The 16,327-nt window shown below is 42.1% G+C and overlaps 1 protein-coding gene across 14 annotated transcripts in view; it reads left to right on the top strand.

Annotated features, from left to right (window-relative positions):
• TSNARE1 (t-SNARE domain containing 1) overlaps positions 1-16,327 on the top strand; it is a 462,256-nt gene that overhangs the window by 195,100 nt on the left and 250,829 nt on the right. For 11 of the 14 annotated variants that reach the window (XR_013946781.1, XM_080580846.1, XM_080580849.1 and 8 more), the window contains 3 exons: positions 9,061-9,151; positions 12,640-12,714; positions 14,287-14,343. Coding sequence is in view for 13 of the 14 variants with exons in the window: in XM_080580846.1 (XP_080436972.1) it covers positions 9,061-9,151; positions 12,640-12,714; positions 14,287-14,343 (223 nt within the window). In the remaining variant the exon portion in view is untranslated. The remainder of the gene's footprint in view (positions 1-9,060; positions 9,152-12,639; positions 12,715-14,286; positions 14,344-16,327) is intronic. The other 3 variants (XM_080580842.1, XM_080580843.1, XM_080580844.1) reach the window with 1 other exon arrangement.

Below are 16,327 nucleotides of genomic sequence, written 5' to 3'. Positions count from 1 at the left end.
GATCAGGAGCTCAATATTTTAAGTGTATTGCACTCTGCACGGGATAAATATATTAATTTCCCTTGCATTTCACAGCTTGCCCTGATGTTCAGAAAGTTGCAGAGATGTCATTTAAAGAGGCATATGAAGTATATAGGATAGAGCAATAGGTGGTGAGTTGACTGCGAAGATCCATTTCTCTTCCCAGCACAATTCCTTTTAGTCATCGCTGTGCTTTTAGAAAATGAAATGCAGTATGAAAACAAAGAAAGCCGTAACAAAAGCTTTTGCTCTCAAGCAAACACAGTTTAAAGCTGTTTTCCATCATATATTAACTTTTTTTTTCTTTTTCTTTTTTACCCCGTCGTGCTCAAAAATCAGAAAAATCAGACCTTGGCACGTGTGCCTCAAGGGAATGTGTTCAGAAGGTGCCAACCCTGTCACCAACTTTGACTTTTACGCTTCACGTTGTACTTTGAAGTGGCTCTTTCCTCCAGCTGGCTTCCCTATCTGCGTACTGCTGTTCTCCAAAATCCCTTCCAGGGCAGGAACAGGAGGAGGAGAGAGAAAACAGGACCAAGTCGTGCAGCTGGGCAGGGGCTATAGGGTCCGGTTTGGGAACAGAAGTGTGTTTGAGCACATAAAGTCACTACATTAAGATTGTGGGGTTTTTGTGGACAGAAAGGTCTTTGTGTTTATGTGCTGTGTGATACATGAGAGGTCCAGAGGTTGCTTTTTCTGTTTAGGAAGATAAGATCTTGCTGCACACGGGTTCTGCAGGTGCATGAAGTAGACTTTTCTGGGATGGCCAGATATGCTGAAATCCCAAATGCCTAACCCCAAAATCTTCATGCCCCATCTTAATGGGGTTTCCAGGTGGAAAAGAAAAAATGTCACAAGAAATCCAGTTTGCAGGATCCTTATACACCTGTCTTGGAAGCCAAAAGCTCTGCCACTATCTCTGCTGTTTCCCCTGCCTCTGCCCACTGATGGAGCTGAAGCAAATTAAATGAATTTGCTAAATTCTCAGTTTCTCTGTATGACATTTTGCCATTAGTGGATTTTGCATTTATCTTCAACATCTGCTGTAAATACCAGTCCACATGCATTGTCCAGACAGCTTAACAAACTGATATTTAGGGTGAAACATTTATTAACGTCAATAGGAGGGTTCATGAAGGGTTTCTTCAGTGTCTAAAACGTGCACTTCTAACAAACCTGACAACCCATTGCTTTCAGTACTGCTGTTTTTTTTTGAAAGCGTCTTCACATTGCCTGCCAAGGAGATCGGCACGTATTACACCTTCCTCTGAGCTGGGCTGTGAGCTTCGTGGTTACTTTTCCTCTGTTTGTTTGTTATCTGGGACAGGGTGGTCCATATAACTTCACTGGATACGTTTCCTTTGCCAATATGCTTCCTTCTGAAATACGGAGCACTCAATTCCTGCTATGGTTAAACACGAAGCATTTGCTTTTGTGCACTGGTGCAGTGTTTCGTGGATCTTTGCATGTTTAATCTTAAAGCTGAGCTTCTCAGAGATGATAAACCATCTTTTTCTTTTTTTTTTTTTTCACTTTAGACTACAAAAGAATTACTTGGTCATTGTCTTTCTATTTAGATTTTTTTGCTAGTTAAAGGATGGACATTTTTCACAGGTTTATAGGACAACCTGTTTGCTACACATTGGCAATTCAGTGGTACAATCACTGCTAATGCCTTTTCTTTCTCACTTAAATCCTGACCGAGGGATTGGGTTTAGGCATGTTGCTTAATTTAAGTATACACATAGGAGTGCCTTAATACCTCTAGCTGGAAATACACAAAAAATAGCAGCAAGCTGAAAGGTGTTTGTTTGCTTTAGATTTCTTGCTCACTTCACAAAATAGCAAAACACCTTGCGGTCGTTTAAGTGAAATGGTTTCATTTTTCAATTAAAATTGCCTGGTTTTAAGCAAAGTTGGCTTTTCTTAAATGAAACATGACTTTTCTTGTGTGAAAATGCCTCTGTCCCAGAAATCTGTACAATTTATTCCCTTGTTTCATCTATTTCCTCTGGATCTTCTTGCCACCGAAAAAAAATTTGGCAAGAAAACACAGGAAACAGCAAAAACATCTCTTGAAAAACAGAATAAAGCCTCAAAAGATCTGCATCTCTTCAACAAAACTTTTCATACTCAAAAGTGCAAAGCACCAGCTCTTTTATTAATGATGGTTTCAGCGTAGTTTCTCAAGGAGAGCGAAGGCAATCGATCACTCATTCACATCAGTAAAGTGCCCTTCATCTTTACTTTTCACAGCGCCGTACTGAGTATTAAACCCACGTTAAATGCTAAAGCTAAGAGAGCAAGTGTGGGAAGGATAATAGGCTAAATTAATCTGCAGGGCAATTTATCTACAGGCCATTTGTCCCTGTCTTTCCTACATACATGTCTGCGTGTAGGACACATTCTTCCACGCTCGTCCACCCCAAATCACTCGTCGAGCCTATCCAAATTGCTTCATCAGTTGGGATTGACAGAAAGAAACTGATAAAGGCATTGGTGTGTAAGGAAGGGACTGGTTTGGGTTTCACCGAAGCACCAGAAAGGGTCAGAGGGTTTTTGGGGCGAGCAGAGGTGGCAGTTCCCTGCCCTCATGTGCACATCCCTCCTTGTGCCATGGAAGGATTTACGAGAAATTCCAAAATAGGGGGAGCCAGGCTTCTTCTCTTTCCGGTGCTCTTCCCAAATGCAGAAGCTAATGCCTACAGGAGTATGTAATATGAGAAAACGTATTGAAGAAGATCCGACGGTTGGCTTCTTTATCTGCATGAAGTCCATGGGATTTTAGTATATAGCTTCTTGCATTTTGCGTCTGGTGCTTTCAGCCTCTGCTCTGAAAACAAAACAAAACAAACAAAAAACACAACAAAACAACAACCAAACAAATAAAAACAAGTAAAACAAACAAAAAAACTTAAAACTAGAAGTTTGCGTAAATTGGTGTCCAAGTCCTTAATGTTCCCCAAAAGCACTGGGGATTAGAAACATAAGACAACGTTTAGTTTTCTGGAAATTTCAGGGAAGGGGTATAGTTTCTAACCCTCTTGTACAGTATATAAAATATTTTCTGTGTTTGTGGACTGTGTGCGGGACGCAGAAAGCACGTTGTTCTCCCCGTGTCTCTCTGCAAGTTGTCGGGCTCCATTAACTCCTGCTGCAGAGTCCAAAACGAAGCAAGCCTGAGCCTTAGATGGGCGTAGTGCTCCTGAAAAACCTGGAAAGACAGCTTTCATCCAAACTTCGAGTAAATTACTGGAAGAAAGACATGGTAACAACTGCATAGAGATTGCATGTTGCTTTCTGGCGTTGTTACAGCCACCTCCGTGCCTCTGAGAGCTGCTGGTGAAAAGCAAGCACGGGTGAAGCTATCAGAATACTCATGGTCTGATGATATTTATCATAGGGTGATAAAAGGATTATTGGGTCAATACCAGGAACACCGGTGACTAGTAAGAGCTCACAGAGGGCAGATGAGGTCCGAAGGCTGGGCAGGGAGGGACCTGCCTGCTTTTTGCAGAAACACGATGCAGGACAAGGGACTGCTTCAGTGCAACATGCATTGCAAGAATGGTTAAAAAGAAGTCATCTGTTTATTAGCACCTACAGGGAAAAAATGGCTATTGTGATCAGTAGGCACCAGGGTTCATCAGAATGAAATTGTGGCAAATGAAATTAATTTCTGTCTCTGATAAGCTAAGAGGCTTACTGGCTAATGAGAGGGAGGTGTAACATAGCACCGTTCCGGCAAGGCGTTTACAAAGGATCCAAGGGGCTATTTTATTAGGAAATAAAGTGAAACTCGGAAAATTAAAAGTGAACTGGGGAATGGTGTGGGTGAGAGAAGGAGAAGTCACTTGAGAGGTGACTACTGGCAGCGACGCCGCTAAGCTGCTTCCCGTGGGGTCCTGCTTTGAGTGCTCCCTGAGCTGTCAGTAATGACCCGACAGATGGAGTCTGAGGCGATGCCGATCTAATCTGTAGGTGATGCGGGGTTAAGAGGGGGTCTTATATACTGTACTGGACATAATTTAGTTGAAAAACGCAAACCTGCATTCCTGGCAGCAGGTCAGTGAATAAGCTGCTTGCAAAGAGTGGTCAAATTCTGTAGGGGAGCAGCATCGACTAGGGCAAGCATTCTCCTCATTTTAGCAACAGTTGCTTCTTCATTTTTAATTACTTGTTTTTAAGAGTCAATAAAAATACAAATAAATAAATAAATAAATAAATAAATAAAAAGAATACTGCCTGATAGGTATTAAAAAGACCATGAAAAATTTAACTGGGGTTTGCAGCGTTGTTAATTGCCCTGGTTGCATTTCTGTGCTGAAATTTATGAGGACTTCTCCCTGACTTCAAGTCAGATGTTTTAATCCAGAACCTGTGCATATTGTAGCTGCCACCCTACAGCCATGTTCGTCTCCAGAGGTGACGTAGCACCAGAGCCAGGTGAAATACCTGCCCTGCTCTTCCCACACAACCGCAGACCATCCCCTGTGCTCCATGAAGAAAAATAGCACCACGTCTCCTAATACTTTCAAGTGACAAGCAAATTGGAAATCCATGATGCTTTTATTATAGGACATTGTGTGGCTTGAAACTTGGAAGTAGCACTACATTTTTCTCCTGAGTTTTACCCGGCTGGATGATTTACACCCATGCAAAAGGGTTTGCTGACGGAACAGAATTAGAACTCTTATTTTGCTCTATTGTAAATGGTTCCTCAGCGTGCAGAATCAGCTCCTAAAGAAAAAAGGGGGAAAAGAAAAGAGTTCGGCTGTCACTGTGGAGCCAGAACAAATAGATTTATCCGGTCTCCCTTTGGTGACTTTAACAATACAGTAAAGATAATTTAAGGCTTGGTAAAACAGCTGCTCCTCCCAGCTCATCTTTCTGCTTTGTTTACATCTGCAATAAATACTCAGAGGTGAGAGATGCCCCCTGCTTTCATCCCTTCCTGCTTGCAGCAGCAGAGCCAGCAGCCCTGGGGGACGAGGCACGGGCTTGTCCGTGGCCGTGAGCTATAGCAGTCGAATGCAGCACAATTTTCCATCCTATTGGTGTTTGCTGACACAACTGTTGGACACATCAGCCTGGAAATATCCGTAGCTCTGCTGTAGGACCAGCCCAGCTGCACGGGAGACACCCAAAAGTAGGAGGTTACTGCTGTAGGGTGGGCTTCTCTGCAGCACCTCTGCACAGACGATGAAGGACCTCCATTGGCTTTGGGGATGGAGTTTTCTAAAGCTGAACACCTTGGTTAGGTGGATAAAGGAGAATCAGAGCCTTTAGCGACTGAAAGTACTCCTTGTTACTCCATGGCTGTCCCTGTGGCCAATGCATAAAGTCCTATATGTGTGCATTTAGAGTCTGCTGAGTCCTATTTTCAGCCCCTGCAGTCCTTCACAAAATCCAGCTGTACGACAGGCAAGAGGCTGGCTAAAGTTTTACAATGCGAATAATTTCCTTGTGCGTGCTTGATGCACCCTTACATATTTATGTCTCTGACAAATATGGAATATATTTAAATGCAGATACTCAACCTATTTCTGCTTGAGCCACAGATTGTGCTGCTCAGTGCCCTGCTCCGTGTACTGTAATTTTTACTTTCTTTGTACAAGAAAACTGCAGGGATTGGTAAGCATTACAGCTGCTGTGTAAGAGGTAAGTGAAGGGTTTAAGGAATGCTCTGCTACCCAGCTTAGTTGTGCCCAAGCCTACTTGACCACCCAGCTCTTTAAACGCCTGCTCCATTTCTGTGTAGTTGAACTGTGCCAAAGGAGATACTAAATCGAATGAGGTTTAAACTAGTATTGTAAATGTTTCCTTGATCTGTACCTGAAAATCTTATTATTGGTCTTATATCAGGGATAGATGAAAGTAAAATAAGCTATTCCTTCTATTCTAAGTGGAAATGCCTTTCACCTGCTGCAAACAGAAAACAAAGCTCTTTGGGATTGTTGTGAGTGGCAGCAGGCACGGTGAGGCAAAGCAAAGTCTTTCCTCTGTCGGTCTTCGTGGTTGCATTTGGGGTCTGATTATTTCGCGTTGACCTGGTCATTCAGCCTCTACGAACGGCACAAGCAGTAGTGAGGCTCCCTCGTTCTGTCCCTGCAGAGAGCAGAAGCAGCCGTCACCACATCTGCATCTTCGCTAGGCTCATTTTAAAACGGGATGAATAAATTAGAGGTACGATCCCTCAGAGAGCAAGCTGTAAGCAGTTGCATGCCCCTGGGGTTTATGGATTCAGTGGACCATAGTTCCCTAGCAGAGAAAACAGCAGCCATAGGAAACTCTGAGGCAGCAGCGTGCTCTCTCTTGTATTATTTAGCGCATTGTCTTTGCAATCTCTGTGCATACAGAAACTCACAGCAAGAGGTGTTATTCTTCCTAAGAGATGCCCTTTTTGTTTTTACTCTTAGAGTGCTAATTTTCACAGTACCACGGTAGCCAGATAAGTCTTTTACAACGTTTATGTTATAGGCACTCTGTATCTCCATAGACTATTTAACTTGCTGTTGTGTGGAGGACTTTTTCAGAAGCACATTGTATTCGTCAGAGACACCCCTTTAATTAACTTGCACACTTCCATGGGGAGAGGAATATAAAGAAAGCTAATAATAATAATAATAACAATAATAATAATGACGTATCTTGTTACCATTACATATTGAAATAAAATGCTGCAGGGGGCAAGTTTCAAGGCCCCTATTTTTTAATGAAGATCTTAATAGCATTTAATGTAAATTAAATATAATCGTTGTCTGATTCCTGAGCATTTCTCTGAGGCTAAAGAATAAGAATTTAATTGTGCTGGCAATATAGTGGGTAATGCTAAAATCAAGCACTAACTTGTTAGTTAAATGCACTTTGAATTAAGAGGTGGAAAGCAGAACTTTTAGTTTTTGTACTCCTTCTCCCAGTTTTTTTTGTGGTAGCTCAGTGCAAAGTTTGTGTGAGGTGTGGATTTATTACACGAGGTATCTGACATCAAATTTGTATTAGAATACAAATGTAGGAGACTTTCTTTAACTTTGGAAATTGGGCAGGACAGATGCATAAGCCTAACAAAACTTTTTACTTTGGGGATGGGAAATTGCTGGCGTGTAGATCCCTGACTTGTCCTGTAGGCAGATAATTTAATTGGGTCTGCATGGCAACTCCAGTGTTGTGGAAGGCTCAGTCTTGAGATGGCTCCTCAAGGAATTCATGCCCTTCGTGGCAAGATTTACTTGATTAAAACACTGGGGCTGAGGCTAAGTGTGTAGTCCTCAAAGCAGATGATGTGACAGGATTCAATTCCCAGCTCCCTCTCTTGTAACAGTGTGGAATACCTGCCTGTGGTGGATATGACCTCTTCTATCTCAAATTAAAAGTGATGCGATTAGTCAGCTGGTGTTGTGGGTCCTGGGATCATAAATAAATGAAATGCATTTTGATGAATGGATCCAGAAATGTTATCTTAATTTAACTAATGAGAGCTCAGAGTAACTAGTTATCTGATCCAATCTTCTCTTCATATTAGATTATTTTTCTTTCCTGTATGGTATCTGTGACTTCTCTTCACTTGCTCTTACATCTGAATTACTGTTCTGCAGCTAAGAGATGTCATCTTCATGGTATGCTAAGCTTTAATTTGTCTACCTGTTAAGTACCGTGTATAAACTTAGAGTACTTTTATCCTAGACAGGATTTTATCCAAGGATTTTGTCCTAGACAGGATTTTTTACCCAAAACATGATCCACCTGTTTCGTCTGCACAGGGAACATGATTTAGTGGGTAAGACCTTTCCTAGGGGGATGAATATTGCAGTTCTGGGTGTCTATGTCCGTCTGCTCTGACCAGGTGGAATTGACAGTGGAGTGCTTGCTGAGAGGGTTCAATGTGTTTGTAGCTAAAGGTGTGTTTGGAAAAGTCTGTGTTCAGTTGCTGTAAGATGCATCTTACAAGACGCATTTTCTGCAGAAAGCAAACCTTGAAAGAGCTGGCCTCCATCAGTGCTGACACAGCAGTAAAGAAGGAGCTGAAGGGCTGGGACTGGCCCTGGGTCTTCAGGACAGAGGGGCCCTAATGAGTTGTCTTATCAGTTTTTTAATCAAGGAACTCCATTCACTCTACATCCCGCCCACTCTGAAAAAAGAGAAGCTGACAAATGAGTTTTTCAGTACAACTGTGACTTAAATGTGTCCTCTAAGGGAGAAAAACAGATTGTTTTCTCTCGGTGTTTTTTTGAGCCTTTCCTGAGTTTTTTGATTGAAATATAATTGAAAGCCACCCCTTTCTCAATAAAAAGATCTGAAGTTCTCTCTGGAGAAGTGTAGAGGCTGAAAATACCCTGATGACCTTATGATGCTTGGGAACCAGGGGACTGAGGTAATAAATGCCTTTGGGCAGCGTTTAGGTCTCTTCCCCCAACTTTGTGTGGTCCTGACCAGAGACACCAGCAACCAGTCCTTAAAGAAATAATGGTTCTGGGAGTTGGGGTGCAATGGAGGGGGAGAGCTATGGCTGGAGGGGGGGCTGGTTTGGCTCCCTGCCTGCCTCTTTCAGTGCTGGCAATATCTTCTTTGGAGATAGCATGTCGTTAGCAGGGAGGTGAGGATGGTGAGGAAATTCGTCCTCCTCAACATCTGCCTCCTAAGCAACCCAGCTTTTTCTGGACAAGCCATCAGACAGCTCCCCAAACACATCTCTGTCTCCTATACAACCCTACTTTTGACAATTTCAGTCGCAATACCGACTGCCTGTGATGACCTGGCTACCTGCCCACCCTCCATTTTCACCTTATCTTCCCCCACTGACTTTGCAGGCCTATTGTCTGTGTGCTGATCGCAATAGGGACGCTTGGGGTATTTCCTTTCTAGGATTTCCCACGGCCTCCTCATTGCTGCTCGAGGCCCTGGACTTGCACAGTCTCGCCGTGGCTCCGTGTGATGCGTGGTGTGTTGTCTCGACCACTCTGCAGCTTGATGAAGTTCTGTAAGTGTCTCATTATGCAATTAATTTCAATTGCAATTCCCATCGTCTCTCCTCCTCTGCAGGCACGCAACCCAGCAAGAGACTAATAAAACCATCACGACTAGCACCAAAGCCATCAAGCAGCTGTCTGAGGTTGTCAGAGGCTCATCCAGGGTATGTGTCATTCAAGATGCTGTTGGGAGAGGGTGCTGGGCCTTGTGGAGGGAGGAATAATGAAAAAAGAAGTGGGTAGCGGGTGCTTTAAAGCTGTTAACTCCATGTCTTATTGTAAGTTCCTTTCCTGTTACACAGTAAGCATAGCTTATGTTTCTAAATCGCCAGTGGAAAAACAGCTGCAGAAAGCAGTTTTCCCCAAACCTGGGTCATTTGGAACTGGAAAGCAATGATCAGTAACAAAAGCTAGCTCATACCTTTCTCAGGGGCTCCCACAGCTTGGGTGAAAGTACTCCAGAAGTTGTCCAGGTCTACATGGATGTGTAATTGGGTATACTCAGTAGTGCAGTGGGTGCACTGGGTGCCGATGGGTTTAGAAATGTGTTCAAGTGTCCAGAAAGAGCAGAGCAGTGCATTTGTCTATGACATTCATTCAGTGCTGTATCCTAGCAGGCAGGCAGCGGTTTGGACAGATAATAACTGGCTATACGGCCAGATCAGAGCTGAATTTTGAATTACAATTTACCCTACATCAGTTCCATCTGTTGTGTGGACAGACTGGTCTTCTGCCATCAGGAGGTTCAACTCATATGGGCATCATTGTCAAAGGAGTATGAGTGTCTCCCATTCCCTGGTCCCCAGTGCAAGGGCTGGACAGACAGATGATGTCTGACCTTTCCGTAAAGGCCTTTAGACCCCAAAATGTTCCTGCTGGCTTTGGGCTGTGGTATGCATGTTGGGGAAGAGCAGCAGCTCACCGTATGGCATCCCTGGGGAGCAAACTCCAGCTGGTGTGAGAGTTGAGAAGTTTCACCCACATAGCAGGTGATTCAGCAGCTGAAAAAAGGACAATTCTTTTCTCCTTGACTATGGACATCAGTTTTCTATCATGTTCTAGCTTCTAGCATCTGTGTATTTTCTGGGTCAGAAATTTACCCGAATTGGGGTCAACCCTCACTCACTTCTGCCATTCTCCAAAATCCTGTACTACAACACTGTTCTCACCATCCTCACACCTGGAGGAAACTCTGCTCTTAAAATAGAACAGAGCTTTGTCCAGGTGTTTTTACAGACCAGATTGAAGTCACAGAATCACAGAATCACAGAATCGTCTAGGTTGGAAGAGACCTCCAAGATCACCCAGTCCAACCTCTGACCTAACACTAACAAGTCCTCCACTAAACCATATCACTAAGGGCTACATCTAAACGTCTTTTAAAGACCTCCAGGGATGGTGACTCAACCACCTCCCTGGGCAGCTCATTCCAATGCCTAACAACCCTTTCAGTAAAGAAGTTCTTCCTAATATCCAACCTAAACCTCCCCTGGCGCAACTTTAGCCCATTCCCCCTCGTCCTGTCACCAGGCACGTGGGAGAATAGACCAACCCCCACCTATAGAGACCTATAGAGAGCAATAAGGTCGCCCCTGAGACTTGCAAGCAGGAGTCTGAGAAAAGGATTTAAGAGTCAAATCACCCCAGGCTACCTTTATAACTGGTAGAAGACGATGTGCAATTCATCCCACCTAAAAAACGAATGGATAGTGGCATCCTCCAGAGGACAGGGAGTGAAGCACGAAATGATTGTTCTCCATTTATAAGTATCAACCTTAATATTTGGAGGTTAACACATTGCTTTGGTTCATGCTGGACTGCAAGGCCTATTTTTTTTCCTTTCTCTTACACACTCTGAGAATAATTACATTTTCTTGATGAAACAAAAATTGTCTTTTTGGAGGTATGGAGATCTGGGCTGTTCCGTGCTGATCTCTGTCTTCCATTTTGTGACATAAATTGGGACCAAAAGGGAATGAGCCAAGGGCACGTTAAAACCAATTATAGTGTCACACGAAAACGTCATTATTAACCTTTGAAGCCAATGTTGTGTCCACTGAAAACTGTCAGCAGAACAGCTTTTACTGTCATGTGGAGCAAAATTGCTAAGTTAAAGGGGGAATATTTAGGAGCTGAAGGAAACTGACACATAAACAATTATGGTAATAAGAGGAATAAACTCACCACTCTCTACTGGCATCACATAATAACTTTTTCTGCTCCCTGGTCAATTCATTTAACAGATTTTTTTCCTTAAACTCTTATTTTCTAACCGTGTGCAGTTTAAATAATTAAACCTACAAATTTTTATATAAAGTCTGTAGTCCTTCTCCCTTATATAGAATTAATGATTCTGGTGGGTATCGACTGCTGGGTCAGCAAGTCCCTCTTGGGGATCTGGGTAGCATTTCAAACTTTCTTCCCATAAAATTTCTCTCAGCGTGAAAAGCCTTCCATTAATTTGGAGCTTTATAGTCAGTCCTTTCCAATCCGTTATTCTATGTATTGCTTTGAATGCACACACATGGAAAGCCAGAAAAAAAAAAAAAAAAACGTTTATTTGCTTATTTTCCAGCCATAGTGCAGAGCCAGCAAGGTACATGGTGGGAGTTTCTCCGACTTCCCTTGAAGCTGCAGGTGCTGGTGGCGTCAGGATTGCCCAACTGGGCAACCTGGTAGTATTTCAGGAGCAAAGATACTGATATAAGTGGATCAGTGTGATATAAGGCAGGAGACTGATGTGAAATAGCACATGGTTATTTTAGGGCTTCGTTTTAAACTAATCTCAAAGGGCTTAAATAGAGAGGATCTGGATTCCAGGTTTCTGTAGGATGAGTGCTAGACCATTAGATCAGCTCTCCAGGGTGGCAATCTTGTCTTATTTTGTGTATGTAACAAAGTTTATAGACCTTTATTGGTAGAATGGGAGTAATGATATTTGCCCTGTTCTAAAAAAGGTTTTAAATCTTTGGATGATGAACTGTACAACTAAGATATCCTTCTCTACAAAAATACTACCATTAAAAATTAAAGATGTTTATCGTATCCTTCATGAAATACGCTTTTGCATTCTTAAGCAGTTGTCTGAAAGGGCTGGAAGTACTGTAAAGTGAACATTTTGGAGTAGTAGCTTTAGCATATATTGGGTTTTGTTTGCTTAGTCTGAGGCTGGGTTTTAGTAAGTAGAAGCAGCATACAATGCTACAGCCATTTTCTTCTCATTATGGCATTAAGGTCTTTATTTGCTTGTGCTTCATGAGTCTTCAAGAACAGTTATGGAATTGAGACTCCTTCCACGTAAGCAGGCAGGAGAGAAAAAATACCCCCCAGTATTTTGCTGGCACAGAAGGTATCCAGCTCAGATCACAGACTATGCTGTAGTGCTAACACAAGTGTTACACTGGATATCCAAGGTGGCATTTTTGGAACTGATGGAAAGAACAAAGCACTGTACCATCCTGGCATCCCCAGTAAAACTGAATTATTATTATTTTTTAAATTCCACCTTTCAGTTTTGTCCACCTTGTTTATTTGGTGTCTCCCACCAGGACTATTCCCAATAGTTAGAGTCAACTCCGGTGGCTTGAGTTAAGTCAACGACTTGATTTATCCCTGCAGACCTGCTAACCAGTCCTTTCTTCTCCCAATACAGCAGGAGCGACTTCAGCTGGACAGGCTGAAGAACCAGCTGTCTGATGCCATCCAGAGATATGGAGCTGTGCAGAAGGTGAGGGGCTCTCTTTCCCCCCCTTCAGCGTGTGAATTTGGGATCGTGCTAAGTGGGAGCAAGCGTGGCTCCCAGGGGTGTGCAACATCTGCATAGTGCTCATCTCCATAGCTGCTCACGTGTAATTCCCTCCCTCTTTTATTTTATCAGCCCAGTAGTGTATCGTTATATTGAAATATGCACATGCATGTGACTGCTGAACAGTTCTGCAGCAATAGCAAAGAAAAACAAAAAAAAAACCCTGTCCCTTTGTAGGCTGTGTATCTAGTGGACGATCAGTGGTACCCCTGGCTTAGCCATGACATTTTTTTGGCATTTCTCCACTCAATAGGAGAGCAAGAAGTAGTTGCGCAGCGTCCCTTTCCCCTTCTCTGGTTGCAGATAATGTATGGGCAACGCTGATATTTATGCGAAATGTTAACCCACTGTGTGGCTGTGTTGTGCTATGTGTCATTGCCAGAAGGTTTCCAAATGCATCTTGTGGGTTGGACCTGTCACGGAGATCAAGCTGTTTAATTAAACAAACAAAACCTGAACTCCAGCTCTTCCGTTTGCATCTTGCTCTCCCGCTTTACCCTGGGAGACTCCACTGATGTGCACATTTGCTTTGCTTTTAAACACTGTAGTAACAGCCTAAATTTACCACCCTCAAACCACTTCTCTCTCCCACACTGCTACCTGCACATAACAAATCTGAACATTAAATCAAGTTCTGTGCAAATACAACCTGCACAAACTCTCACTGCTTTCTTATACTACTACAGTGAGTTTGACCCATGCCTGCAACATCCAGGTAGAATATACTGGCATTATACTGGTGTAAAGAAATTTGGTTGATAACATAAGCTTAATAATTTATCTCTATTAGAACCACTCTGATTGATTCCCCAATATTTGCTGGCTATGATTAAAAAAAAATAATAGTTTAAAAACATATAAAATTGCACTTCAACAGCATGTGTATTATATAATATCATTGCATTATCTCTAGGACCATTAACTCTTTTTCTGCCCTATTCAGAAATTCAAGTATGGGGACTTTAAATTAAATGACTTTATCCCATTAAATGAGAATTTGGAAGGATCCAGGTAAAGGACCCCGCCCCTGTATGCACACACCTTTTTCATACTTTTTTTACTGTTCATGAGTACAATCCATCTGAACTGTACGTGTGGCTTTTCAAAAAAAAACTGTCATCAATTCAGAAGTGCCAAAATTAGCCACCGCATTTTGTGAATGCCCGGTTGCGTCAGGAAACCAATCTGAGTGGTAAATTGCTACTTATCCACGTCCTAGCTGTCATTTCTTAAATATACGTTTCGGTTTTGATAACCTTGTCATTCTGGAAGCTTTGAAGACTTTTAATTCCTGCAAGACCAAACTTTTTTCATGCAGTTACACTCCCTTTCTTTTTCTAAATAGCAAGAGTTTTGTCTTTGTCTTGTTCTTTAAAAAGCAGAAGAAATAGCTTCATATGATTTCTTCCCTAAATATTTGGATTCTGTTTTCTCAACCATTTTCCTTTAAAATTTTTTTTAATGCAATTGAATTTTATTTTTCCTTTTTTACAGAAAATAGCAGAGAAATCCAAAGCTTTGCTTCCTACTGGGCAGAGAAGTAGCAAACAGGTAAGTTCGTGTGTGTCTCATGGAACTGTTTTTCTGGTCTTTCTGGGGGTTTTGTCTACTCCGAAATTCAACAAAGAACAGTCCTGTACCGAATTCCCTGGGAGTTGGGCTCCTAGGCTAAGTGAAATCACACTCCAAGTGCAATTTTGTCAAAGGAGGTGAGATGGGCTTTTATCAAAGCTCTGTCCTCAGTTTTAAGAGAAATTATGTATTTTGTGTTCTTCATCTACATTAAATTACGGCTAACAGTTATAAATGTATGTGAATACAACTTTTTTTTCCCCACTTTCTACCTATATTAGGAAGTTTGTCAATAAACAAATACTAGTTTTTGTCAGAGTATTTATAATTCTATGCATATATTTAGATTCACACATGCATTCATGTGTGTGTATTTATATATGATGAAATATGTGTCTGTGCAAGTATGTAACAAGGGTGTAAAAGTGTGTATGTGTATATATGCATATATATACACACATACCTATAGAAGTGCATGTATATAAATTTAAGTGTGAGTGTGTTTAAGACATTTCCACAAATTTGCATTTTTTTTTTTTTTAAGGGGTGGTTAGCAGATTTTCTGCTTTTTTAATGACTCTTTATTCCCTACCTTGTTGTACTACATGGTTTTCCACATCCTCTTTAAAGTGTATGTAAGAAATAGTTGTAACACTAATGCTTCTTGGTAAGGGAGGGTGGTGATGTCATTGAAGACCCTACCATTAGGTTAAGTCAATGGACCAGAGCTTTAATATTAGATAGATTTTAAGCAGTTATGATTCAGCATCAGACCTTGTTCTTATTTGCTTGGGCTTAGGTGTCAGTGCCAATGAACCTAAGGCCTTCGAGTGCCAAAGTGCTCATGTATTCCTTTACCCTTGCCGAGCATTCCCAATGGCACCGCTGGATTGATTGTGCACAAATGTTGATTTTTCAGCTATGCATTTATAGAAATGTTATACGGTTTTTTGTCCGCCAAATGGTGATCGGTATTGGACACGAGAACTTTCTGTGGTCACAAATGGCATATTCTTGAATTGTGGTCAAATCCCATGAACGTCAAACAGTCATTGGTTTTGATGGTTGAGCTTGGGGGAAAAGGGGTTTATTTTACGCAACATAGCTGTGATTTTTTTTTTCATGCCATGTATATCAAATTGCTACTTGTTCTTTTAACCAACTTTGTTAGAGTACAGCCTGTCAGTGGAGTGGATTGCAGAGGTGGGAACAGCTCTGGTCTCACCAGGACCACCACATGGTTGCATGGCCATGCCTATGCCACACGGCGTGGGACTCTGCCAACCATTCACCAGCGCTAACAGGATGAAGAGGACTAATTACCGCATAGCTGTTGTCCATCCCTTCACCTGGCGTAAACCTAGATGCAATCAACTTTTTTTTTGTAAATTGAAAGTGTTTGAGGACTTCAAAAAAAGCCTTGTCTGGGAGTGAGCAGAATTTTAAAAGAGGAAGAAAACAAAAGGTTGGGTGAAAATCCTTGAGGCAGGTGATGGTGGGGTTGGAAGCAAAGGGAGGCTGGAGGAAGAGCAGGACAAACCCTGCTACATTAAAATGGGTAGAAATCGTACCCATTTGGAGTCTGTATAAGTAACAACTTGGTGTCAGTCAGGCAGCATCAGCAGAAAACATGTTAAAATGGTTCAGCAAAAGTGTGTTGTAATATCTCCTTGGTGAGATGCTTCTGACTCAGAAGTAGGCTCACGCACTTGTTTGCCTGTGCCTGGCATAGATGCTTACAAGGTGTTGCTTCCATGTGTATCATGCCTCAAAGCACATCCATTTTCATGCAGTGACACTTGCTCAGGCTGGGGACACGTAAGGTTTCATGCAAACTGCTTGAAAAGGGTGATGGTTAATTCACATCCATTTCATCTTGTCCCTATATATGTGCAGCTTTACGCGTGTCTTCTTTTGTTGCTCCTTCAAATACGAGAGAAATTGGATGTAGGAAACCTGCTGA

The sequence above is a fragment of the Anser brachyrhynchus genome (genome assembly GCF_964034855.1).
Source record: "Anser brachyrhynchus genome assembly, chromosome: 2".
In the NCBI taxonomy this organism is placed as follows: domain Eukaryota; kingdom Metazoa; phylum Chordata; class Aves; order Anseriformes; family Anatidae; genus Anser; species Anser brachyrhynchus.
The sequence above is the reverse complement of the archived record's forward strand: the minus strand, read 5'-3'. Positions and strand labels throughout refer to the sequence as shown.